The sequence below is a fragment of the Chiloscyllium plagiosum genome, unplaced genomic scaffold (genome assembly GCF_037043375.1).
Source record: "Chiloscyllium plagiosum isolate Xiang-an unplaced genomic scaffold, Cpla_swu_hap1 HiC_scaffold_15, whole genome shotgun sequence".
In the NCBI taxonomy this organism is placed as follows: domain Eukaryota; kingdom Metazoa; phylum Chordata; class Chondrichthyes; order Orectolobiformes; family Hemiscylliidae; genus Chiloscyllium; species Chiloscyllium plagiosum.
Window position 1 is genome coordinate 42,102,863 of NW_028270153.1, and position 27,340 is coordinate 42,130,202.

At 41.5% G+C, this 27,340-nt stretch overlaps 1 protein-coding gene across 1 annotated transcript in view; it reads right to left on the reverse strand.

Moving 5' to 3' along the window:
* Positions 1 to 25,328, reverse strand: part of LOC122560076 (cadherin-4-like) — a 673,208-nt gene extending 647,880 nt beyond the window's left edge. Inside the window, exons 1-2 of the mRNA XM_043710292.2 lie at positions 25,056 to 25,328; positions 24,664 to 24,778 (exon numbers count right to left, since the gene is read on the reverse strand). Coding sequence (XP_043566227.1) covers positions 24,664 to 24,778; positions 25,056 to 25,109 — 169 coding nt within the window. The 5' untranslated portion in view covers positions 25,110 to 25,328. The remainder of the gene's footprint in view (positions 1 to 24,663; positions 24,779 to 25,055) is intronic.
* Between the last annotated feature and the right edge of the window lie 2,012 nt (positions 25,329 to 27,340).

Genomic DNA, 27,340 nt, shown 5'->3' on the forward strand with positions numbered 1-27,340 from the left:
TTAAGTCATTCAAGAGACTATTGAAGTGTAGCAGACAGGAAGATTCATCCAATCACAAATTGTGAAAATATTTTTAAAAAGGAATGTTGGATCTGAAAGTGATGATACAGGAAGCAACTATGAAATAAACAAGATTTCAATCTGTTCTCATTGCAAAAGGAATGACTTCACTTTGCCACTTCACACCTTTTGTGCATCCCAGATTTCAAGTCTTTGTCCAAAGGCAATTTTGCCCTCAACTTCCCAGGCTGACACTTGGGTATTCCCTCCCTAACTTCTCCACCATTGATCTTTAAAAACAGGTTTTTTACCCCTGAATCCAACCTATCTATTTGATGATATTTTTGACCATCTGCCTTCATCAAATTTTGTTCAAAAAGCACCTTAGAACATTTTGTTACATCCAATGATCATCTCTAATAAGAGTTTACCTAACCACTGCCCCATGACAATGGTGTTGCCATCACTGAATCCCCCAATATCAACAACCTGGGGGCTTGCCACTGACCAGAAACTCCACTGGACTTGCCACATCCATAGTGGCTAACAGAGCCACCATCAAAGGCACAAGTCAAGCATGTGATGGAATACTCCCTACTTGTCTGGATGTGTGCAGCTCCAGCAACACTCAAGGAGGTTGAGACCACACAGGACAAAGCAGCATGCCTGACTAGCAAAATATACACTCCCTCACTCCACCACTCAAGCAGCGTGTAGCATCTACAAGATGCACTGCAGAAACCCCCCAAAGATCCTCAGACAGCACCTTCCAAACACACAATCACTTCCTTCTAAAAAGGACAAGGGCAGCAGATACATGGAAACACCGCTACCTTCAAGTTCACCTCCAAGCCTCTGACCATCCTGATTCAGAAGTACAATAGTCAAATGGTCACTGTCACCGGGTCAAAATTCTCAAATTCCATAAGGGCATTGTGGGACAACCCACAGCAGTTCAAGAAGACAACTCACAATTCAATAAATTCAATTCAGCTTCTCAAGGGCAACTAGGGACAGGCAATAAATGTGGGCCAGCCAACGACACCCACACCCCACAAATGAATATAACAAAACTGTGCAAGTCATTGGGAAAATCACAGAATTTGAGGCAGTCAACGTTTGACTTTAAAATCCAAGAAAATCAAACGCAAGAAATGTCCCCACCCTGCCATGGGAAAACAGCTCCGAGTTGCCAATCCCCTGCCCTCTCCTGTCACACCATGCTCAAATTAATCTTCCGCATGTCAAATCTCTGACAATGGCTGCCGGTTAGGTTTGCATGTGGGACAAGTCACCACTATTGAGGTGTAACGAATGAATACTGTATGGCGCCTGCGACATTGGAATTCGGTCCCCGCCTTCCTGCAGAGGGAGCCCCGGGCAGCTTCAGAAACCAGCCCGGGAGGAAAACGGAGCGATTGCCGTCTCCTCAGTTACAGTGTGAGTCTACACGCGACAGAGAGTTTTCTCCTGGCGGCGAATCAACAAATTGAAGTTCCCTATCAGTTTTCAAATCGGTTCATTTGGCAAAGTAGTTAACTGCAGAAACACTGCAAGAGAGCAATCTGTGATTAAACATGGGACCACTGAACAATATCAACCTGCTTCGAGGTGTTGCTCCTTTCGGCAGAGTGTAATATCTACTCATGTATCTTTAAGGTAGTACAAAAATTGACTTTTCTGGGACAAATTAAACATTAGTTCTGCATAGTTAACTCTTAGCATTAAGCGGTCCAACAGCGCACAGAATGAAGATTTAGATTTTACCAAGAATGGTGCAATAACATGAAATTTGATTTCCCTCCCACCAGGTTTTTTTTTAAAAAACATATCAGTACATTTCCACTGAAAATGCAACAGAAATTGAACTGTAACCAATGATAAGCGGATGTTCAGTCATGCTATCCTTGAACTTCGTAATTGTTGAAATAGCTGAGATAAAAACAATCTAATGAATTACAACCACAGTTCATTTCATAAGTGAATGAACTGTGAACATTCCACGTTCTGGTCAGTTGAGTGATGAGAATAAAACATGTATTATTTGGCATGCAGGTCTTTTAGCCTATTGTATAGTTTTAAGATATTATTAAAATTTTCCCATGAATCAAAAATATTTCACAATTTCCTTCAATTCATATGCATTATATTTCACTTAACTCCACAGTTGGACCCAATTCAGTTAGAGAAACATAGCACAGAAACAGGCAGTTAGGCCCAACTCGTCCATGCTGACTGGGTCTCCGAAGTTGATCTACATTTGGCCCAAATCCCTTTAAACCTTTTCTATCCTTGGACCTGTCCAAATGACTTTTAAATGTTGTAATTGTACCCACCTCTCCCACTTCCTCTGACAGTTCATTCCATATATGCACCACCCTCAGGTCCCTTTTAAATTTTTCCCCTTTCACCTTAAACCTATGCCTCCAGTTTTGGAATCCCCTACCTAGGGAAAAGACCTTGGCTATTCACCTTTTCTATGTCCCTCAAGATTTTGTAAATCCCTAAGTCATCCATCACCCTCCTACACTCGAGGGAGGGAAGTTCCCAGCATAACCACTCCCTATTTATAATAAACTTTTCATCTTGGTAGCATTCTTGAACGTCTTTTTTGCACCCTTTCCAGCTTATTAACTTCTTTTCCATAGCAGGACAATCATAATTATATGTGCTGTAGTACTTAAAATGTGGCCAACCCAATGTCTTGGACAGCAGGAACATGACATCACAATTCCTGTATTCAATGCTCTTTCTGTGTGGGATATCAGGTCTTACAAACTTGATTGAGTTTTTTGAAGAAGTAACAAAGAGGATAGATGAGTAGTAGACATGATCTATATGGACTTCAGTAAGGCATTCAACAAGGCTCCTCATTGGAGACTGGTTAGCAAGGTTACATCTCATGGAATATAGGAAGAACTAGCCATTTGGATACAGAACTGGCTCAAAAAAGGTAGAAGACAGAGGGTGGTGGTGAAGGGATGTTTTTCAGACTGGAGGCCTGTGACCAGTGGAGTGCCATAAGGAACCCATCCAGACCCATTCCCCTATATTTACCTCTGACTAATGTATCTATCACTATGGGCAATTTAGCACAGCCAATTCACCTGATCTGCACATCTTTGGTTTGTGGGAGGAAACCCATGCAGATACAGGGAGAATGTGCAAACTCCACACAGACAGACACAGTCACCTGAGGTGTGTATCGAACCTGGGTGACTGGTGCTGTGAGGCAGCAGTGCTAACCACTGAGCCAGCTTGCCGATCGGTGCTGGGTCCACTACTTTTCATCATTCATATAAGTGATTTGGAATGTGAGCATGAGAGCTATAGTTAGTAAGTTTGCTGATGACACCAAAATTGGAGATTTAGTAGACAGCGAAGAGGGTTACCTCAAATTACAACAGGATCTTGATCAGATGAGCCAATGGGCTGACAAATGGCAGACGGAGATTAATTCAGATAAATGTAAGGTCTGCATTTTGGGAAAGCAAATCTTAGCAGGACTTATACACTTAATGTAGAGGAGAGGAAGTCGTACGAGGATAGGTTGAGAGTTCTCGGCCTTTTCTCGTTGGAACGGCGAAGGATGAGGGGTGACTTGATAGAGGTTTATAAGATGATCAGAGGAATAGATAGAGTAGACAGTCAGAACCTTTTTCCCCGGGTACAACAGAGTGTTACAGGGGGACATAAATTTAAGGTGAAGGGTGGAAGGTATAGGGGAGATGTCAGGGGTGGGTTCTTTACCCAGAGAGTGGTGGGGGCATGGAATGCACTGCCCGTGGAGTGGTAGAGTCGGAATCATTGGCGACCTTTAAGCGACATTTGGATAGGTACATGGATGGGTACTTCATCTAGGTTAGAAGTTCGGCACAACATCGTGGGCCGAAGGGCCTGTTCTGTGCTGTATTGTTCTATGTTCTATGTTCTAATGTTAAGGTCCGAGGGACTGTTGCTGAACAAAGAGACCTTGGAGTGCAGGTTCATAGCTCCTTGAAAGTGGAATCGCAGGTAGATAGGATAGTGAAGAAGGCGTTTGGTATGCTTTCCTTTATTGGTCAGAGTATTGAGTACAGGTGTTGTGAGGTCATGTTGCAGCTGTACAGGGCAGTGGTTAGGCCACTGGTGGAATATTCCGTGCAATTCTGGTCTCCTTCCTATCGGAAAAGGTGTTGTGAAACTTGAAAGGTTTCAGACAAGATTTACAAGGATGTTGCCAGGGTTAGAGGATTTGAGCTATAAGGAGAAATTGAATGGGCTGAGGCTGTTTCCTGGAGCATCGGAGGCTGGGGGGGGTGTAGAGGTTTGTAGAATCATAAATGGCTGGATAGGATAAATAGACAGTCTTTTCCCTGGGGTGAGGGAGTCCAGAACTGGAGGGCACAGGTTTGGGGTGAGAGGGGAAAGATATAGAAGAGAACTAAGAGGCAACATTTTCACACAGAGGGTGGTATGTGTATGGAATGAACTGCCAGGGGAAGTGGTGGAGTCTAGTACAATTTCAACATTTAAATGGCATCTGGATGGGTATATGAATAGGAAGCATTAAGGGATATGGAGGGGCCAGATCCTGGCAGGTGGGACTAGATTGGTTTGGAATATCTGGTTGGCATGGACAAATTGGACCAAAGGGATGTATAGCACAGAAACAGACTCTATGACTCTAAAATAAAATAACCTAACCTATGCTCCCCACATTTCACTGCTGTCCATGTGCATGTTCAGCAGTCACTTAAATGTCCCTAATGACTCTGCTTCCACCACCACAACTGGCAATGCATTCAGTGTACTCACAACACTGTGTAAAGAACCTACCTCTGATGTCTCCTCTATACCTCCCTCTTAACACCTTAAAACCACGACCCCTCGTGTTCCTGATGAAGGGCTTTTGCCCGAAACATCAATTTTCCTGCTCCTCGGATGCTGCCTGAACTGCTGTGCTTTTCCAGCACCACTATTCCAGAATCTGGTTTCCAGCATCTGCAGTCATTGTTTTAACCCCTCGTGGCAGTCAATCCTGCCTTGGGGAAAAGTCTCTGGCTACCAACCCTATCCATGCCTCTCATTACTTTTTACACCTTGGATCAGGTCACCTCTCTTCCTCCTTCTCTCTAGAGAAAAGTCCGAGCTTAGTCAACCTCTCTTCCTCAGACAAGCCCTCCAGTCCAGGCAGCATCTTGGTAAACCTTCTTTTCACCCTCTCCAAAGCCTCTCCATCTTTCCTAAATAAGGTGACCAGAACGGACACAATATTCCAAGTGTGGTCTCATCAGGGTTTTGTCGAGCTGCAGCAAAACCTTATGGCTCTTAAACTCGATCCCTCATTCATGAAAGCCATAACGCCATATGCTTTAACAACCCCATCTACTTGGATGGCAACTTTGAAGGATCTATGTACTTGAACACCAAGATGCTTCTGTTCCTCCTCACTACCAAGAATCTGGTCTTTAACCCAAAATTCAGCATTCAAGTTGGTCTTTTCAAAATGCATCACTTTGCATGTATCCAGCTTGAACTCCATCTGCTATTTCTCAGCCCAGCTCTGCATACGGTCAATGTCACGCTGCAGCCTGCAACAGCCCTCGATACTATTAATGGCACCTCTAACCTTTGTGTCATCGGCAGATTTACTAACCCACCCTTCAACCTCCTCATCCAAGTCATTTATGAAAGCTACAAAAAGCAGAGAACAGAGCCCTGCGGGACACCACTCACCATTGACCTCCAGGCAGAATATTTTCCATCTACAACCACTCTCTGCCTTCTGTCAGCCAACCAATTCTGAATCCAGATAGCCAAATCTCCCTGTATCCCCTACCTCCTGACTTTAACGAATGAGCCTACCATGGGGAACCTTATCAAATGCCTTGCTGAAGTCATTTGATATGCCTGACCTTCATCAACTTGTCTTTTCACCTCCTCAAAGAACTCAATAAGATTTGTGAGGCATGACCTAACCCTCACAAAACCATGCTAACTGCTTTTAAATCACGCTATGCTTTTTCCAAATAGTCATAATTCCTATCCCTCAATTCTTTCCAAAACCTTGCTGACTACAGATGCAAGACTGACTGGTCTGAAATTGCCAGGGATTTCCCTATTCCCCTTCTTGAAAAAGAGGAACATTCACCTCCCTCCAATCCCTAGTATGACTCCCATGGTGGGAGGGAGAGGGAGCAAGAGCGAGTTTGCCAAAATTTCCAGCACATCAACTCCCTCAATTTCGATCTGTTCAAGCCATTTCCTGGTTCCTCCAAGTTCTCATTCACAACAAGGTCCCTTTCCTTAGTGAATACTGAAGCAGTGTGGTGGACAGCAAAGAAGGTTACCTCAGATTACAATGGGATCTTGCTCAGCTGGGCTAAATGGGCTGAGGAGTGGTAGACGGAATTTAATTTAGATCAATTTGAGGTGCTGAATTTTGGAAAAGCAAAATCAGAGCAGGACTTACACACTTAATGGTAAGGTCCTAGGGAGTGTTGCTGAACAACGGGACCTTGGAGTGCAGGTTCATAGCTCCTTGAAAGTAGAGTCAGAGATAGATAGGATAGTGAAGGAGGTATTTGGTATGCTTGCCTTTATTAGTCAGAGTATTGAGTACAGGAGTTGGAAGGTCATGTTGCGGCTGTACAGGTCTTTGTTTAGGCTACTTGTGGAATATTGCGTGCAATTCTGGTCGCCTTCCTATTGGAAGGATGTTGTGAAACTGGAGCGGGTTCAGAAAAGATTTACAAGAATGTTGCCAGGATTGGAGGATTTGAGCTATAGGGAGAGGCTGAATAGGCTGGGGCTGTTTTACCTGGAGTGTTGGAGGCTGAGGGGTGACCTTATAGAGGTTTATAAAATCATGATGGGCACGGATAGGATAAATAGACAAGGTCTTTTCCCTGGGGTGGGGGAGCTGAGAACTAGACAGCATAGTTTTAGGGTGAGAAGGGAAAGATAAAAAGGGACCTAATGGGCAACGTTTTCCCACAGAAGGTAGTGAGTGCATGGAATGAGCTGCCAGAGGAAGTGGGGAAGGCTGGCACAATTACAGCATTTGAAAAAAGGCATCTGGATGGTTTTAGAGGCTTATTGGCTAAGTGCTGGCAAATGGGATTAGATTAGGTTGGGTTGTCTGGCTTGGCATAGACAAGTTCGACCAAAGGGGCTGTTTCTGTGCTGTACATCTCTATGACTCTGACCTATGACACCAAGTTTGTCAAACTCCATCACTGTCTACCAGTGACTTCAAAGGAAGTATGTATCGCATCCTGAAGGTCTCCCTGTTAGACAGCGCTTCCATTAACTGTGCAAGTCCTGCCCTGGTTTGTTTTACCAAAATGAAATACCCAACATTTATTGGAATTAAACTCCACCTGCAATTCCTTGGCACCTTGACCCAATTGCTCAAGATTCCTTTCAAGTCTTAGATAACTTTTGTCTCACTGTCCACTATACCACCAATTTTGTAGTCATCCACAAACTTACCAACCATGCCCTCCTATACTCTTAAGTCATTTATATAAACAATGGACCGAGCACTGATCCTTGCAGCATACCACGGGTCACAGGCTTCCAGTCTGAACAATAACCCTCTATCACCACCCTGTAACCTACAGTCAAGCCAATTTTGCATCCATTTTACTAGTTTTCCTGGATCCCACTTTCTAACTATAGTAACTTTACTAACCAGTCTACCATGCGAAACCTTATCAAAAGGCCCTGCTAAAGTCCATGTGGACAATAGCTACCATTCTGCCTCCATCTATCTTCTTTGCCACCTCCTCAAAAAAACCTCAAGTTTGCAACACAACTTCCCATGCACAAAGCTATGCTGACTCTATTAAATCAGTCACTGCCTTTTCAAATGCATTTTGATCCTCTTTCTCAGAATCCCTCCAACAATTTATCCACAACTGACAGACACAAGGCTCAGCCGAGCTTTTCCTTGCTGCCATTCTTAAATAATGGCACATTAACCACCCTCCAGTCTTTGGTTCGCTGATAGACATAGCTCTCAAAGATAGGTCTCTGTTAGGGATCCTGAAGTTTCTTCCCTAGCTTCCTACAATGTCCTCAGATACACTTGATCAAGTCCTGGGGATTTATCTACCTTTTTGCATTTTAAGGCCTCCAGCACTTCAGTTTCTGTAATGTGGACTCTTTTCAAGATATCACTATTTCCCAGAGTTCCATTGCTTCCATGTCTTTCTCCACGTTATATGCTGATGAGAAATATTCATTTAAGTTCACACCCATCTCCTGTGGTTCAGCAAATGAGATGGCCATGTTTAAAAGGGGCTCTATTCTCTCCCTAGTTACTCTTTTGCCCTTAAAATACTTAGGGTTAAGGAGAATCCAAAAGATTCCCTTTAACCCTATCTGCCAAAAGCTGTATCATCTTTTTGCCCTCCTGATCTTCCTCTTAAGTTACACCTACAGTCCCTCTACTCAAGGGATTCATTTGATCCCAGCTGTCTATACCTGACATATGCCTCTTCCATTTTCTTGGCAAGAGCTTCAATATCTCTTGTCATCTAGTGTTCCCTACTCCTGTCCCTTCCTCAGTCATGTCTCTATATTAGCTTTAAATCCCAATCCCATGCCCAGAGTTCATTTGCCTGACCTGTCCGGCCTCTTGTATTGAAGTAAATAAATTCAGTTTAATTCATCTGTCTTTCCTCATTCCCTGCCATACCCGTCTGCTTTATTTAACTTGCTCTAACTTCTGTTAGAGGCTCAATCTTGTGTCTCACTCCTGTTTAAGCTCCTACTGATGGCTCCTTTTATTTCATCAACCAATTGATATAGCGTAATCCACCACACATTAGCCACAAGCGATGAAATTTGAAACTTCTCATTAGATAGAAAAAAAATTTAAAAGTTAGACATTTGAATTGTCACTGAACCAGTTCATTTCAGTCTGACCCCTCAAATTATGCCATAATCTAACAAATTATGAAAAAAATAATGATTTAAATAGGCCATTCCACATTGTAAAATCAAAGAGTCCCTTGGCATTCTTCATCAAATTTTCCTAATTAATCATCACAGATGTGTTGACACGCTCTTTTCATAATGTCAATTTCAAGTTTTCCTTTCAGCAGATTATCAGCAGTGCTGATATAATACGCAATAGGCATATACTTACCCTGCATCTTCAGGTAAGGTGACATAACATGAATTGAAGACTTTACAGACCCCATAAACAGAACATTTAATAATAAATTAACCAGTTATCTACTTCACTTACCCCTTTTTATTCCTGCTTCAATTGTTTTTGCTTGTAATGTACGTCAAATAATTGCCAGACAAGAAATGTTTTCTATCCTACCTGCTAACCTCTAATACGGAAGTTATTTGTTCAAGTCCTGCTCCACTTCTGTGGACATCAAGGGTCACACTTTAGCTCATTGTTGATAGAACATTATATCGGGTTCATGTAACTGTTCAGATGAATGCAAACAATCCACAGAACTATTTGATGGAGACTGTGTGGAACAATCTTGCATCAAGCAACACAATCAAATTTAAACCTTACAGTGTAGGGTGCTGCATTTGCCTAAAATAATGCCAACACTTCAGAAAGCTCATTTAACATTATTGACTGTGATGAAGTGATAAAATGCAACTGTTCTATTTAAACAGATGTTAATTTTATAAAAATTTTCATTTGGTAATTAAATTCAATACAGTGAGCAGTGTGGGGAGTGGGTCAGTGGGAACTGCCTAGGTATCTCCAATTTAGCCCCAGATGGTTACAATGTCCTGAAGTATTTTTTGTCAGTCTTATTCATTTACCTTGATTATGAATTTTTGCTTATAAAAGAAACTTACACATTCTGCAATATGAGACAAAAGCTGTGAATGAAAGTCATGTTTTCTTCTTTTTTCAATATGCATATATCCCTAAAACGGCACTGAGATAACTCCACAGGAGGCTGGCATACTGTCACCAAATCACTTTACTCATATCCTCATAGTACTTGAGACTGGTCCAGCTTGCTCTGAGCCAGTTCTTAGTGCACAGAAGCTTTGACACTCTTGTTTATATCTGTCAGCCAGGGCTCCCTAATTTGGCCAGATTGACAGCCCCCATCAGGGAACTCCTAAGGTCCACCTGGCTGACCTCGTTACAATCACTGCATTCCTCCTCCTTCAATTCCAGAGATGCAAGCCTGTTGTTATTTGTCTTCTAGCCACTCCTGGGGAGTTTGCAAACCAGGTCCGGTTCCTCTGACTCAGCCTCCGATAAGAGCAGCACGTACCAGACTGTAACCCGCTCCTTGTGCCCAGGATGTCTTGGGAGAATTAAATTTCTTCCCTTCAGCTGGTAAAGGTCTTGAGACAGAGACATCCATCTTGCCTATCTCAGATCCCAGAAGTTTCTTCAATGCGAGATGGAGAGGGAGTACCCATGGCCTCAGACAGCCTTTCTAGTTGTTATGAGGGATGGGTATGTTTTGCTCCTTCCCCTTTTGAGTTTGCAGCTTTCATGTGATCCATGTGCTTGTTCAGGGCAGCCTCACCTATCTGAACTTTGTGAGATCAGGTCCCATAACATACATCGACCATTCCTCTTACCCACGCATGGAGTGGTGGTGGGGGGGGGGGGGGGGGGGGGGGGGGGGGGTTTGGTGGGGAATATCCAAGAATTAAAATAGGAACTGGGATAGTTCGGTATTAAATGAAGCTGTAGGCTCTTTCTTTAAGCCTGCCTTCAAAGTTTGGACTGCCCTTTCTGCCAGACCATTTGATGGTATAGAGCTGTCATTACATGCTGAATACCATTTATTTTGAGGAAATACTCAAAAACCCTGTTAAATGGTGGCTTGTTGTCTATTACCAGCACTTCTGGGAGACCATGTATTGCAAAAGATGCTCACAGCTTTTCTATTGTCGTCCGTGCTTGATGAATGAACACTATGCAGGTCCAACCATTTTGTTCTTGATCAAGACTATTCAGCCCATGAAAGGACCTGCATAGGTTGACATCGGAGTTTAGGGTTTACTCAGTCATTCCCCCAAATAATGGGGAAGCTGCTGCCAATAATGTTTGACCTTGTTGGCATTCTGGGAATTGCCCCACCAATGCAGCTAAAAAGCATTCATTCATCTTCATTTGAAACCCAGGATGACCCTGGTCAAGTTCAGCCAGTATCTGGCAGTGACCTTTGCTTGGGACAATCTTTCTTCTCATAAAGAAATGCCAACCTCTGCAGTGATCTGGTCTTGCCAGGTCCAGAAAGGTTTCAGTTCTGGTTGCAATGACCCTTTTGTTTCCCCCATTGTCACCAGCTGTTTTAGTTCTGCCAGGACCAGATCTTTTTGTATCCGCTGTCTGATGTTGTCAGTGGTGACCGAAATGGTGACCAGCAAGTTTCCAAGCAGAATAGACTCTTCCAGTGGTAGAACACCAGTGGTGTATCTGGCAGTGGGAGATGGCTCAAGGCATCCACATTTGCTACCCTCCCCCCCAGATGGTGTTCCAACTTGTAATTGAGAGTCTACCGCTGAATTCAACCTGAAGTTATGGCTGGCATAGTTATATCCTCTTTGACTAGACTTGGCCGGGGTTTGTGGTCTGTTACTGTTACAAACTTACATCCTTCAAAAAGCATTGGCGGAACTTTCTCACAACAAAGATAACTACCACACCTTCCTTCTAGATATGGCTAATGCAGCTATTAAATACACTCTTGGATGTTTCTCTCCATTGGGCTGCGAGTTGACAGTACCCCAATACTGTGTAGGGAGGTGTCGCATATCAGCGCCACTTCTTACTTGGGATCATGATATATCCTCACCTTTAATGACGATAGCTACTTCTTCACTTCTCCAAGGGCCAGGTTTTGCTTAGGAGTCCATTTGTAAGGATGACCATTCTTTAATAGCAGATGGAAAGGTACCAGGATAGAGTCCAGGTTACATATGAACTTTCCATAATAATTAACCATTCTAAGCAAAGACCTAAACTCTGGTACAGATGTGGGAGCTAGGGCACCTTCAATCACCCTCACTTTATCTTCCAATGGGTGTAATCCAGTCTTGTCAACTCTGTAGCCCAAGTAGGTCCTTTGGGGTGCCTGCAATGCACATTTGTCTCCTTCTATAAAGGTGTATGCCTGCCTGAGAGAAATGTGCGAGGACTAATGTCCAAGTCGAAGAGATCTTTATTAGTCTTCCCAGTCATTAACATGTCATCTAGATACATAGCAATCCAGGGTCGGCCACATAAAATGTTCATCATCTGCTGAAAAATGGCATAGGCTGATGATAACCCAAACGGGGTCTCTAAATTGGTACAAACCCTCATGGATATTAATTGTAGCATACTTCTGAGAATCCTCATCTAACTGCAAAAGCATGTACATATGGCTCATGTCCACCTTTGTGAAGGACAGTCCCCCACCCCTGCCAGCTTTGCATCAATGTGAGGGTTTGGGTATTTATCCAGCTGCAAAAAGCAGTTTACCATTTGTTTAAAATCCCCAGAAAAGCAAACAGACTTGCCAGGCTTCACAATTGGTATGACCAGTTGTCCTTTCCGCAAAATGTACTGATTTGATGATTCCTTCGCTTTCTATCTCTATTTTTGCATGCAAGGCAAATGGCCTTGGGCAGGCCCTGAATCATGGAATTACCTCCAGGTCAATATGCAAAATGACCTTGGCTCCTTTGTTAGTCCCCCAATCTTCTTGAAGAACCTTCACTCAAGGCAGTCATTTTCTATTTGCAAAATGTTGAGTCATTCTCGGTCAATCTCTCAATTTTGCCCCATCAGGCTTGAGTTCGAGCCTTTTACTATTATCAGTGGGAACTGAACCAGTTCCTTTGCACGAGTCCGGAATCGAAGAGATTGTAGTATTAATCTGTAAAAGGTTCCCCAGTATAGATTCCTCAGTCTGGCTGAAGTCTTGCACAAACTTAAAGGGTGGAATCCAGAGCAACTTTTATTAAAAGACTGGTTCTGCCATCACTGATACAGCCATGCTGGTATCAACCTCCATTAGAACCAGATCCCTATTTAACCAGATGTTTATTGTGATTGCTTAGCAATATCCAAATCAGAACCAATTTTATTGTAAGTGGACTTTCCAGGATGTGCACTCTACGGATACCGGCTTACAAGTTCTCTTGCTCAATTCAGGTCTAGTGGGACTCTTGCTGCCCCAAGTCTTCATACTAGCAGCAAATATATAGTGGCTTGCCAGCCCAGATCTTGAAGAAAATGTTAACCGTTTGGCTGAAGCTTAGCTTTGTTTTGGAGTTTGCTGTGGGCTGACCGAGAGTCTCTCTGTTCAGGATATGTCCCAAATGAGGATATGCAATTCTCCAATCAAATGGTGTTCCCCCAGGCTCAGTCAGACTGGTGAGGGTGTCCACTTCCATTGGAATACCCTGTTATTCATATGCTCCACTTGCCACATTTTCTAATAAAACCAGTTGTTGTGCCTGTTTTCAGGTCCAGTTGGGATTCAGTTAGCAAGTGCTTTTGCGTGGTCACATCATTAATCCCACATACCAGATGGGATCTCAGCATCTCATTAAAGGTTAAATGAAAGTCACATGTCTCTGCTAATTGTCTTAACCTCGTCAAAGATCCCAACATAGACTCTCCTAGTTCTTGAACTGCTGAGTAAAGCCGATATTTTTAGAATTAGAGGCAGCTTGGGTCATAATATTGCTTAACTAAATCAGGGCATTCTTGAAAGGTTTTCGTATCTGTTGCCTCAAGAAACGTTAAGCTCCTAATAACTGACAAAGCTGTGGATCCACAAGCTCTCAGGAGAATTATCACTTGCATCCACCCCAATTTCATTTGCTGGAAAAAAAAACATTCTTTCCAAATACTGGGCCCAGTCTTCATTAGCAGGATCGAACAAGTCACGCTTCTCAAATAATGGCATGATGGCAGAAATGCTTACCCCAAATCAAATACTACTGTTGCAAGCAAATTTCTTAATAAGCATATTTCTTTTCTCTCATCACCTCTGAAATAACTCCACAGAGAGGCTGGCATCCCGTCACCAAGTCACCCTTTATTTACATGTGCATTGTACTTGACACTGGTCTAGCTTCCTTACAGCCACTTCTCAGATTGAGTAGGCTGACACTCCGGTGTGTCAGCCATGGCTCCCTGATTGGACCAGGTTAACAGCCTCAATCAAAGGAACTCATTATGAAAAGTCTACCTGGTTGACCACGTTACAATCACTACAGACTCTTAGGCCAGGCATAGCATATTTCCACATACAAACTCTGCTCACTTGGACAATATTTCTGCATTGCAAAAGGAAAGCTCCTCCAATTTTCAGCATGAACTTCTTTCAACTCAGATAAAGTTGGTGAGTTTATTAATATCAAACATGACAGTCTGATGCCAATGACTTATCCAAATGGAACTAGGGTTGAAACACCAACTGATTTTATTTGAACCTAGAATATGACGTTTGGCTATTTCTAAAGCTAAAAATACACCATTAAATCAAAATTAGACAGTTTTAAATCATAACTGTGTCATGGACAGTATTTGCACATTCCTTTTTATTGCCCTTGATCAACATGTTTGTATAGAAGAGTAGGTATTTGTTCACCAGTGTGATTGTCCCAGTTTAAAACTTCAAGCAGCAGGTTGTGTGTCTAACAAATACTTTATCCTGCCTGTTTAAAATGCAATGTCTCATTCACCTGTATTACCTATTACCCACACATACAAAAAGGTTAGATACTGATCAAGGTAAAGCAAAAAAATTATAGTTTACAATTGTCTCAATCTCTTTCATTGTAGGCCACTGGTTTCTTAGATAAGTTGATGTTTCAATTGAAGTCAAGATTTTGTGAAGCAGAGGATTCTCAGTTAGCTGTAATGCTTCTTGCAGTCAGATTTCCAGGAGATTGGTTCTCAGATAACTTGAACTTAGTGCGAGTAGGGGTTCTTCCAATGTGCTCTAACTTAGTTCTTTGTTATCTTGGCTACTGAGATGACAAAAGTGGGCTGGATGGTTTTCTAACTTCTGATATTTTTAAAACGCAAAACTAAAAATGGTTATTTCATCACGTGTTCTTCAAGTCTAAAGTACTTTTCCAATTAGGTGGATAACTAGGTAAGTTATACATCCTATGATACAGTGGAGAAAGTGAGGACTGCAGTTGCTGGAGATCAGAGTCAAAATTCATGGTGCTGAAAAAGCACACAGTCTGTCAGGCACCATGAGGAGCAGGAGAATCGACATTGAGCATTAGCCCTTCTTCAGGAATGAGGTTGTAAGCCAAGGGGGCTCAGAGATAAATGGGGGGGGGGGAACTGGGAATGTGATATGTAGATGAGGGGAGGGGGTGAAAGTGATAGGTCGGAGGAGGGTGGAGCAGATAGGTGGGAAGGAAAATGGATAGGTAGGACAGTTCAGGAGGGCGGTGCCAAGTTGGAAGTTTGGGACTGAGATAAGGTGGAGGAAGGGGAAAATGGGGAAACTGGTGAAATCCACACTGATCCCATGTGGTTGGAGGGTCCCAAGGTGGAAGATGAGGCTTTCCTCCTCCTATTGTTAGGTGGTTAGGGTTTGGCGATGGAGGAGACCCAGGACCTGCATCTCCTTGGTGGAGTAGGAGGGGGAGTTGAAGTGGTCAGCAACAGGTCACGGGTTGGTTAGTGCAGGTGTCCCAGAGATTTTCTCTGAATTGATCCGCAAGTTGGCATCCTGTCTTCCCAATGTAGAGGAGATTGGGTGCACTGATGCAGTAAACGACGTGTATGGAAGTACAGGTAAATTTGTGTCAGATGTGGAAGGATCCTTTTCGGCCTTGGATGGAGGCGAGGGGAGAGGTGCGAGTGCTGGCTTTGCACTTTTTGCAGTGGCAGGGGAAGGTGCCAGGTGGGTTGGTGCGGGGGGGGGGGGGGGAGCAGGGGGTGTGGACCTGACAAGGGAGTCACGGAGGGAATGGTCTCTCCGAAACGCAGATAGGGGTGGGAAAGGAAATATATCTCGGATGGTGAGGTCGGTTTGTAGGTGGTGGAAATGGTGGAGTATGATATGATGTATCCAGACGTTGGTGGGGTGGAAGGTGGTTGAACACTAACTCCCCCTCCCATTCCACCAAGGATCTGCTGGTCCTGGGCCTCCCCCATCACCAAAACCTCACCACCCGATGCCTGGAGGAAGAACGCCTCACCTTCCATCTTCGATCCCATGTGGTTTCAGGATCCTATGTGAATTTCACCAGTTTCACCATTTCTCCTCCAACACCTTATCCCAGTCTCAATCTTCCAACTTGGCACTGCCCTCTTCACCCGTCCATCTTCCTTCCCACCTATCCGCTCCACCTTCTTCTCCGACCTATCACCTTCACCTCCCTATCGCACTCCCAGCTGCCCTTCCTGCAGGCCCCATCCTTTTATTTCTCAGCCCCCTTAACCCACAAGCTTCATTCCTGATAAAGAGCTTATGCCCAAAACGTCGATTCCCCTGCTCCTCGGATGCTGCCTGACCAGCTGTGCTGTTCCAGCACCACACTTTTTGGTCCTATGATACAGTGTTCATACATTGAGAGTTTGCAACATTCAGAGCCTTTGTATCTGAACCAGCAACATTTCTTGAACCAAGTGAACATCAATATATGTTCCTTTTTTCCCCACCACTTGTGCAGGGAAGCTTTTCCAATGAAAGAACAACTTAGATAATCATTAGATTTTTTTGCAGCTTTTCATAATCAGTTTTCAATGTATGGAAGTCGGTTTCAAGTTCAGAACATACTGGGGCATAACAGTTGCTCAAATATCCCTTGAATGGATAACAGAACTTTTAATTGTTAAATCAAGCTAGACCATTCCACATGGTAAGAATTGTTTTCATTATTTTTGGGTTGATGGTGTTTCTAAAAGCAAGCACAATTTAAAGCATACAGAGGATAGAATTAGATACACAAATCTTAGAACTAAGTGCCTGGAATTTGGATTCAACTTCATAATTCTTTCAATACGTAAAAACATCCCAAACTATTTCACAACGCAAGTTGGAGTGTGGGGGTAACCAAATGAGATTGCATACTTTACATCAAATTAATGGATTTGGTATAAGACAGGATGCAGGCAGGGCCACTGTCGAGTTGAATTTATATGGTTTGGATGATTTGTGAGGAAAAGGCACAGGAAAAGTCCTGAGCCTGGATTTGACAAATGCACATTAAAATTTCATTAGAAGTGACAATGAAGATAGATTATGTTACAGAAGTGAACAATACTGGGAAGAAACTGATATCTAATTTAAAATCAATTTAAGGTCAAACAAAAAAAAAACCAATATTACACACCATCAAGATCAAACAGAGAAAGCAAAGAAAAGTGTATAGAATTAAATAAAGAATTTTAGTTTAACCTTTTTTTCTGAAAGAACAGGAGTTAACAGGACTTTTCTGCTCCTGTGCAATCAATTTAATTCTTGTCTCTTGGTTAATTTTAGTTTTAAGTTGTACCACCATTTAGCTGCTGAGACACCAAGATCTTAACCTCTTTTTCTCGCTTTCTGATATCCCTTAAAACCCATTTGGCCAAGCTTTTTAGCAATTTGCCTTAACATCTCCCAACAATAGTAACAAATCTTGATTAAAAGTATTTCTGCGGATCACCTTGGAGAATTTAATTATATTAATTGTGCTGTAGAAATTGAAGTTGTCATCATCGTCACTTCTGACTTATCTACCAAAACAAAAGGAGACTGACAGCACCCGCAAATGATGCTGCAGCCAGGTAGATTGGGCATTTCCAGTTTTCTTCTTAAAATGCTGTCAGTTTTAGCATCATGTTGATGAGGAGGAATGTATTGAGCTTACCATTTTTGGATACATATGGGCACAGAAGTACAAACCATTGGAAAAGGCAAGTGGGAACATATAGGAAAATGAAAATGCAGGACAGACAGAATTGCAAAGGAAAGGCAGTTTATGGCATAATGTTGACCATTTTGAGTAGTAAAATAACAGAGTCAAGAAAAATAACTTCCTAAATGATTGTATTTGGCATTTTTTTTTCCAATGATTTAAGAATTTAAACAGACCCTGTGCACAATCAGCAGAAATTTATGTTCATCTTGACCTGATATGGAGAAATGCAAGGTCCAACATCCAAAAGGAAACAAAGTGCAAATTGTGCCAGTTCGAGACTTCTGTCAAATGCAATACAGTCTTCCCACTAAAGGCAACATTTGCAAGATACCATAATTCCTATTTACAACATTTTAAATTGATGATCCAGCACAAACTGTACAACACAACGTTTGTCAAATCATGGACCCCTTCCCAGCCATAACAATTGTTTCATTTTAAAAACATTTTGGCCTTTCATTTGGGGGAAAAGAAAGAATTTACCATTTTATTTCTAAAGCATGTATTTAAATGCTTCCGATAAAAATAAATCCACATCACTTCAGAAATATTGTAGGATTTACTGAACTTTATATTTAATAGTTTAAAATGAATCAATTGAATTCCAGTTAACACACATATGGATAGATTCCACACAGCAAGTGACCAGCTGGTTTAGCATTCCACTGCTGCTCACTACACTGGGATGGGTCAGAAACCCTCTTGGCTTGTAGCCCTACAGGCCTGAGGGGAGCAGAGACCCCAGTGATATCAATTGTCCTCATTATTCTCATAGACCATGGCAGCAACTTATGCTGCTTCTTGCCTCACAATATTACTTTTCCTATATCCAACTGTCTGTTCTCTCTACTGCCCTATGTTTTACTGAGTAAAACCTCTATGATGCACCATCTGGCCAACAGGACATTATAAAGGCATAGTTATCTATGCTCATTCCCTGAAAAAATAAAGCAAAAGGGTGTCCCCTGTCTGATTCAGGTAGGCATATCAGTAGCCTAGCAAAGTGGGAGAATAAATAGCAGTGTAATAGGAATATTACATGTCACCCACCTTAAATTTTAACACTGCTGTTAACTCAGTCACACATAGAGAATTTAAGATCTATCCCATTGTTTGTGAAATATAAATAACAACATCTGCACACAAAAAAAGTTTTCATGATTCTAAGTAAATCTCTATTCCATGGATCTTAGTATATCATCTTTCTGTAGCCAATACATTTGAGTACACTACTGGAATTAGGCAAGTGATTTTGAATACATATGTTTAAAAACTAACTTCAGCTCTCAAGAGTTGCAAGGCTTCCACATATGAAAGTATTAAGTACAGATTGTTAGGGACTGAACAGGGAATTTTCTGGAAATCTGAGAGAAAATTTAAATCCCATTTGTACAACCTTCCTTTTTCATTAAAATGTAAAAACCCGCCTAGATGCAGCAATGAGAACTTCCACCTGGAGATGCACTGTCACTGACCAGAACCAATTTATGCAAATCAGTAATATTTTAAATGCTATTTCATTGATTTTAATTTTCCAATTCAATTGAACGTAAATTATAAACAGATAACATTCAAGCATCAGTTTATTTTAATCAAACTAAATTAGTGGCTTTACTTGAACAAAATCACGTACTAAAGTGGTTCTATTATACATGTCAGCACAGTCCCTTCAGTGCTATTTATAGAGGTAGGTATTATAATGAAAAACAGGAATCAAGATCCTGCTGTATTAATCCTTGTATTAGCCTTGGAAAATCAGATAACTTCCTGGAACGTTGTGAACAGCTCTGCTGGTGGGAAAGATGACGTGGATTAAAGGGACAATATGTTGCAGAGTAAACAGATAATCCTTTGGACAGCAGAAGAAGATGCAGAAATTTTTTTTTAAAAAGAGTGAACAGATGAAAACTGAACCACACAGGTGAAAGCAACTGATCAAATAATCTTCACTTTTTTCTTTAATCTACATCCAGAAGTAAAGCCTGTACCTGAAGTGAGTTCAGGAAATTGTGTCTAAACGCACTGGAATTTGAAGCTATTTAGGCCACAGTTTGTTAAAAAATATTTACATAAATCACAAAAGTAAAATCTTCAATGAACCAGTGCTAATCAGGCATAATGTAATAATTCATTTTTCGTTACAGTTGTGACTTAGTGTTTTATTAACTACTTGAAAATAGTTTTCATCACCACAACACTTTTATAATAAAGTGGAGCAATGATCTTTTTTATGAGGAACCAAATTTAACACTGAACATTTCTTTAAGTAACATGAATCATTTAATACTTTAAAGTTGGTGTACACTAGTCAGTCTCAGTAAATTAAGTAAATACATGAAAAAAAACTTGTCAGTGTCTACTCGTACCTACATATCTTAGAAAAGATATAATTTGAAGAGCCTTCCTGGATTAGATGAATTTTCCAATTTTGACTGGAGTTGTGGCCAATTTAAAGAATATAACTGGATGTGGGTATTGTTGACTAAACCAGCATGTTACCCATTCCTCACCGCCCTTAACTAGGTGGTGTTAAGTGTCTTGACGCACTGCAGTCCTTGGTCCATAGAAATCCCCACACTGTTGTTAGGAAGGGAGTTCCAAGATTTTGACCTAGTGGCAGTGAAGAATCAGCAATACCTTTCCAAATCAGAATCATGAGTGGCTCAGAGGGGACCTTGCGGGCAGTGGTGTTTCCATACATCAGCTGCCCTTATCATTTTGGTTAGTAGAGATCATGGTTTCGGAGGGAGGTTTCAAGTAACCTTGGTGAGTTACTGCAGTGTAACCATGTGTAGCATTTATGGCGGTAATGAAGACAGTGAAAAGTGAAGGTAGTGGATGGGGTGGCAACTCAATGGACTGCTTGGTCCTGGATAGTATCACGCTTTGAGTGTTGCTGGAGCTGCCCTCATTGAGGCAAATGGAGAGTATTCCATCAAACTCTGGATTTTTGCCAATGGCTTGCAAGGATTGAGAAGATAGAGCTGAGTCACTCACCTCTGGATTCCTAGTTTTTGACATAGTACTCATGTCGCTCTTCTCATTCAGATTCTGGGCAATAGATGTCTGCTAGTGAAACAGTGATGGTAAGGCCATTGAACATTAAATGATCATAGTTGGATTCTCTTGTGTTGGACATGGTAAATATGGGCAGGATCTGATAATCAAACTATATTTTAAACCAGAAAAAAGTTGTTCCATACTTATATTTCTCAATATTTATTGTTGTGGGATTTAATTTACTTATGAAGTTCCTGATGTTTTACATAGGCTATAGCAATTGTACTGGAGTCTGGGTGAAAAGCTAACAAGGAACAAAAAGAAACTGCCTCCTTGGATGACCATTCTTGTCTGGAAAGTATTTTGAAATTTAAAAAACACTTACGTATTCATCAGTTTAAAAAGAATTGGCCATATGTAGGATCAGTTGGCCTTTGTTACCCAAAACAGACGTCAGTGACAAAACCAATGGGCCTGAGTTCCATCGGGATTAATAAAAGGGTATATTGATGACTTTATTCACGTTGAATTAAAATACCTATAATGATTTAAGTGATGAATTTATGTTCAAAAAAATTGATGTTTAAATTGCCTGGTCTGGATGGACAACTAATGTCACATAAACATGCAAGCTCACACACAGACCATCTTCAATCATTATAGTATTAAGCAATGCATAAAATATAAATTCATGAAACTAAGGTTTACAAGATTGACGTTGTTACAGTTTTGACCTTAAAAATGACAAGTATGCTGTTGTATAAAAATTCTTTTCAAATTAAACTGCCCAAATATTTACATCTAACACCTGTCTGGCTCCAGAAATCAATAACATGCACACTTTTACTCTGTTGATGCCAGAGCAGGAGTACTCTAAACTTCCTGGCTTCCAAATACTTTGATTTTAACATCCCTGATCTTATTAATGTCACATTGCACTGTACCAAGCAGGGACCAATCTTTCTCTGAACCTTCAATATTCAATTGAGAACTCAAGACAAGTCAGCGCTGGATAGTTAGGGATGGTATGCCATTAGGAATATATGTAAGCGCTACCAAACACAATAAATGAGGGCTGAAAAACCTCACCTATTTCAGAACCAAGTGTTAAATCACCAAACTTGGGGTTAAAATTGGTGTCTAGCCAATAAACATAATTCTTTCTGCATAATTGGCATAAGCAGCCAATTAGTATCGACTTCTTAGGTAGTGCAAAGTCAAGTGCCTGAAGAAAGAATGAAATTTTTAAAAGAAAGAAGAAATACTGTAGACTTAGAAAATTAAAGAGTGTAGATAATATGAATAGGTTATATTCAATTAGCCCAACTAACATTTTAAAAATGCATAAGGGAATGCAAAGAAATATCTAAAAAAGGTAAGCAGAAGTTTGTTCAATCATTTTTACACAAATTATAACAAAGAGCTTTCAGTTTAAGTAACAGTAACTCAGAAAACAAGAATGGTTCTGGTATCGTAACATTATAATGTATAATATAATGTTATGTCAACATTAGTCTACGAATTGATAATTGCAAAATTGGCTCAAGGTTGAACCTGATTTACCTCGGTGTAAAGAATTTTCTATACAAAAACAGAAGTAAGTAACAACAGAAGTCTGTAATGTCCATTGTCATAACTCAAAATGGCCCTTTATCTTTGAAGAGGATGTCAATGAAGTTGAAAATATCTAATTTGATACCAGACAGACAGGTTAGGTGCTGTGACCATGCTCAAACAAACACAAATCAGCTAAAGGTAACTCCACATTTCAACTTGTGTGCCTATGGGAGGTGGTAAGAATCGTAGTTTCCTGGTCAGGTACGCTTGCTGCAGACTGGGGCACCCACAAATTCTGTTGCCTCTGGCAACAGAAAATGACTAGCTCCAAGAAAAAAAAACAGCAATGGAAACAGATGTAAACATGTAGCTTGTCTGTGTCATGCATCTCTAGGTGCAGAGACAGAATTTAAAAATCTTCCAATTCTAAATTCTAGATTTCACTATTATTTAGAAATTTCCCCTGCCACTTGGGTATGATGTGTAATTTTGGTGTTCCATATCAAACTTGGGCTCAACGTAAACATTTGCAGACAATTTTCAAATCATCAGATCAAATAAAACTTACAATTTAGTCATTCAGAAAAAACAATTCATTCATTTCTTGCACTACTGGTGCTTTTGAAGCATCTGATGTCATTATTCAAAATCTCACAGCTTTGGTTTCTTCAAATTGTACAAGTTTTAGCATATAAGCTTATCTGCAGTTGGAAGGAAAACCCTTATATTTTCTGGAGGAGTGTGAAAGGCCAAATATTTTGAGTAGTGAAATTAACTTCATAAATGACTGATTAGTTGATCACTGATGAAAATAATATTTTGACATGATACTGGAAATATTAGGAATCACCAATAATTCACAATACAGAAAAATTGTACCTTTCACTAAATCACCTCAGTTTCCAGCAAATGAAGATGTTAGCTTTTCAATTAATAGGAACTCTTTGTACATCCAAATCTTGGTTTATTATTACTTTTTTTAAAAAAACCATAATGTCACTTCAGTGTTTACCTTTCAATTTTTTCATACATTTTCCACTTTTTCAGGAAATAAAACTGAATGTCACCTTATCACAATGATGCGCACTTCAGCACAAACAAACAATCGAAAAGAATAAAGTCTGCCCAGACTCAACAAAATGGATATTCAAATGAATACCCATGTTTGTTGAGGTCAACACCGTCACATTTAGGAGATCGTTAGTCCCATCAGTTCAAGACAATCAAATTTGATCCATGATTTTGTTGAGTAAAAATCCATAAGAAGCAGCCACCTTAAGTAAAAAGGAACAAAATATACCCTCCATGGATTGATCGGAAACGCAACTGAGAGAGCAAGAATAACAGCCTTTTCACTCCTAATTTCTGGATACCAATGACTTCACTTGGCAAACTCAAAAAGTCCACTCTATTAGAGCGAATGTATCCAACTGCTATAATGTTTAAAACGCGGGCATAAAACACCACAATGTGTTCCCCTTATTCGGAAAGTCACTGATTCATTTATCCTGCTCCCATTCGCCCGTGTTTAAATCCCAATAAAATAAAACCGAGAAACCCTGCCAAGGGAATTGGGATCAATGAAACTCGCAGATTGGTTTACACATAGAACAATGGTACAAATCCAGCTCTCAACAATTGGTGTTCCCTCCCCCATCCCCGCGTGAAAATTGCTTTTAAAAACAGACATATCTCACGCATCGATGCACAAATACTTGACAGATACAAAGTTTGCAAGGTTCAAACTCAAACTACATTCATGTCAAGAAACAGGCGGAGAATGAAATGAAATTTACACCGTTTCTCTAAACAGTGAAGGTCTCTATTCAATTGGACAGCTTTCAAACACAGTTAAAGCACATTTTTTTTTGTTAACACAACGAGTGAAATATAGTGGAGCTATACATCAACACAGCTTGAAGAAATAGCTAGTGGTTGCATTAGGCAGAAACAGGTTCCGCAGCCACCGGGCCAGCATCAGAGGAAGCAAACATCGGTTCAACGACAAAAAATTAAAAGCCTGTGCATCTCGCCTTCCGATAGAACTCGGCAACGAAAGTTTTATCAAAGCTGCCGAGTCGCGTCGGGGGTGGGTGAGGAGAGGTTTCCTTACACATATCCACTGTCTGGCGATTTGCCACTTGCACTACGGATCTCTCAAGCCTCCCTTGCGAAATAACGGTACTGGGCACAAGCCTGTCTTAAGAGGATCGCATTTAAACATCTCATCGCCCTTACCTTTAAGAAAACTCTGGCCTTCTAAAACACTCCTTGAAACAAACGCGGCATACACATCTTCAGAAAATCCAGTCCGACACGAGGATAGTCTCCCTTCAGCATCCGCTGCCGATGCCTGAGATGATCAAGCAGAAAATTCCCCATTCAAACTTATTGCGGGTTAAAACTACTGGAAGCAGGGCAGTTTTGTATATTTAAAAAAAATAAAAAGGCAGTAGAACCACAATTTGAAGCATTTGGGAAACAATACAGCACTAAACCCATACACATATCAGAAATGAAACATAAAGACAAGCGACCAAACCGTGCTTTCGCGATAACTGCGGCTCGCAAAGGCACCGTGTAAGAAAATGCATTTATCACTAGCAATTAACAAGAATTATTCCCCTCACCCGAACTGAGCAAATAAGCAGTGCGATCGGAAGGATGGCAGCGGAGGTTAGCATCCTGCTAACTGCAAACCTCCCCCTCCACCACCACCACCACCCCCCCACCGGGAAGAGAGAAAAAAAAGAAAGTCGGGCAAAGTTGAGGTGAAAATGAAGCCCCTGTCTAGCGGCGTTTCGGTGCTGTTCATGCAGTGGGAGAGTGGAGCGGTTCTCAGCTGCCTGCTGCTGTCTCTGTGTGGCTCTGCACTGGGGCTCTTCTCTTGCCTCTGTCTCTCTCTGTGTGTCAATTTCACGCTGCAGGTGCGCGGCGCTTCGCCACCTCCTCCTCCTCCCCACCCCCCAAAGACCGTCAACACGTCACTGTAACCCCGCCCACCCAGAGGCGGAGCCGCAGCGCAAAGCCAGAGCTCCGCCCCCCTCCCCATCCGAAGGATTTACATGACAATACAGGTACCAGGCACTGACAACATCTCAGGGCCCCTTCTCTCCCCTCTGCTGGAGAATCCCTTGTGAGAGACAAGCATTCCAAAACAAATGCATGGGCTCCCATTCAAAGTGAAACAACAAAAGCATTTTGATTTTCCAATGGTGCTCATGGTATGTGTGCATAAAATGACCAGGAGGGGCAAAGGTAATTGATTTCTGAACCCCAGGCCTCTCTATGCGTGAGCTCCAAAGACTTCCACATCATCCATTGAGTTCTTTGCAAAAGTCAACCGGAGAGAAGGCACGATTTCATACAGTTGCAACACAAGCACCAATTTTCCTTTTAAAAAATGCGTTAATGTAAACTAATGAAGTTTTATGCAGTTAAAACATGAATTCAGAATTTCTTTCACAGGATTTTCTAATATTTTGTAATCTTATAGAGCGATTTTTGTTTTGAAATTCAAGTACCAATATCTGAATATTGCAACTGATTTGAATATATATGGAAATGATGCTGAGTATAAAGCACATAGCATCACTAGATATCTGAAACCATTCCATCATATGCATTTTCTGAAAGACTTTTTTTTCCTAATTACATGTTCAGAGATGTTAGTACACACTCTGGCAGAGATGGGACTTGAACCCAAGCCTACCTAGCTCACTACCACTGCACCACAAGAGTACAGGTATTTTAGATTAGATTACATTAGATTACATTAGATTACATTACAGTGTGGAAACAGGCCCTTCGGCCCAACAAGTCCACACTGATCCGCCGAAGTGCAACCCACCCATACCCCTACATTTACCCCTTACCTAACACTACGGGCAATTTAGCATGGCCAATTCACCTTACCTGCACATCTTTGGACTGTGGGAGGAAACCAGAGCACCCGGCGGAAACCCACGCAGACACGGGGAGAATGTGCAAACTCCACACAGTCAGTCGCCTGAGGCGGGAATTGAACCCGGGTCTCAGGCGCTGTGAGGCAGCAGTGCTAACCACCGTGCCACCGTGCCACCCACTACGATTTTATTTTAATCTTCTGGCTTGTGTTGGGAGCAAGGCATTAATTATTCCAAGGTTATGACATGGACTAGATGTACAGTAGGTTGCTCTGTCTGAACAAACTGCCTTCAAATTAATTGCAACCATCAAAGAATGCTTCTTATGCACGTTTTCCCAGTTCTCATGCCACCCATTACTTCTTTGGGAATAGTTTAATCAGTTAAGCCCTTTTCTGGCAAACTACAATGGGTTTTGTACATTGGACTTGTACACATTTGGAACTGGAATAAAACTGCTCAATGTCATGATATATGTATTTCTCACAGGTCATCATAGATTAGATTCCTTACAGTGTGGAAACAGGCCCTTCGGCCCAACAAGTCCACACCGACCCACACCCGTTCCCCTACATTTACCCCTGCCCCTAACACTAGGGGCAATTTAGCATGGTCAATTCACCTGACTTGCACATATTTGGAGTGTGGGAGGAAACCGGAGCAAACCCGTGCAGACACAGGGAGAGTGTGCAAACTCCACATATTTAGTCACCTGAGGTGGGAATTGAACCTGGGTCTCTGGCGCTATGAGGCAGCACTGCTAACCACTGTGCCACTGTGCCGCCCACTTGCAAATGAGATTTTCATCCCAATACCAGAATAAAACTTCGACTTGAGAAGTTATTATCATATTGTATCAATAGTTACACAGTAAAACTTATGAAAAATAAAACACGAGAGCGTCTTACGATGGGAGGAAATGTATGCCAGGAAGAATTTAAAAGCTATCTGGAATGTAGCTGATGAACAGAAAGTATAAATTCACTGTGATTTTGCAAGCAAATTCCAGA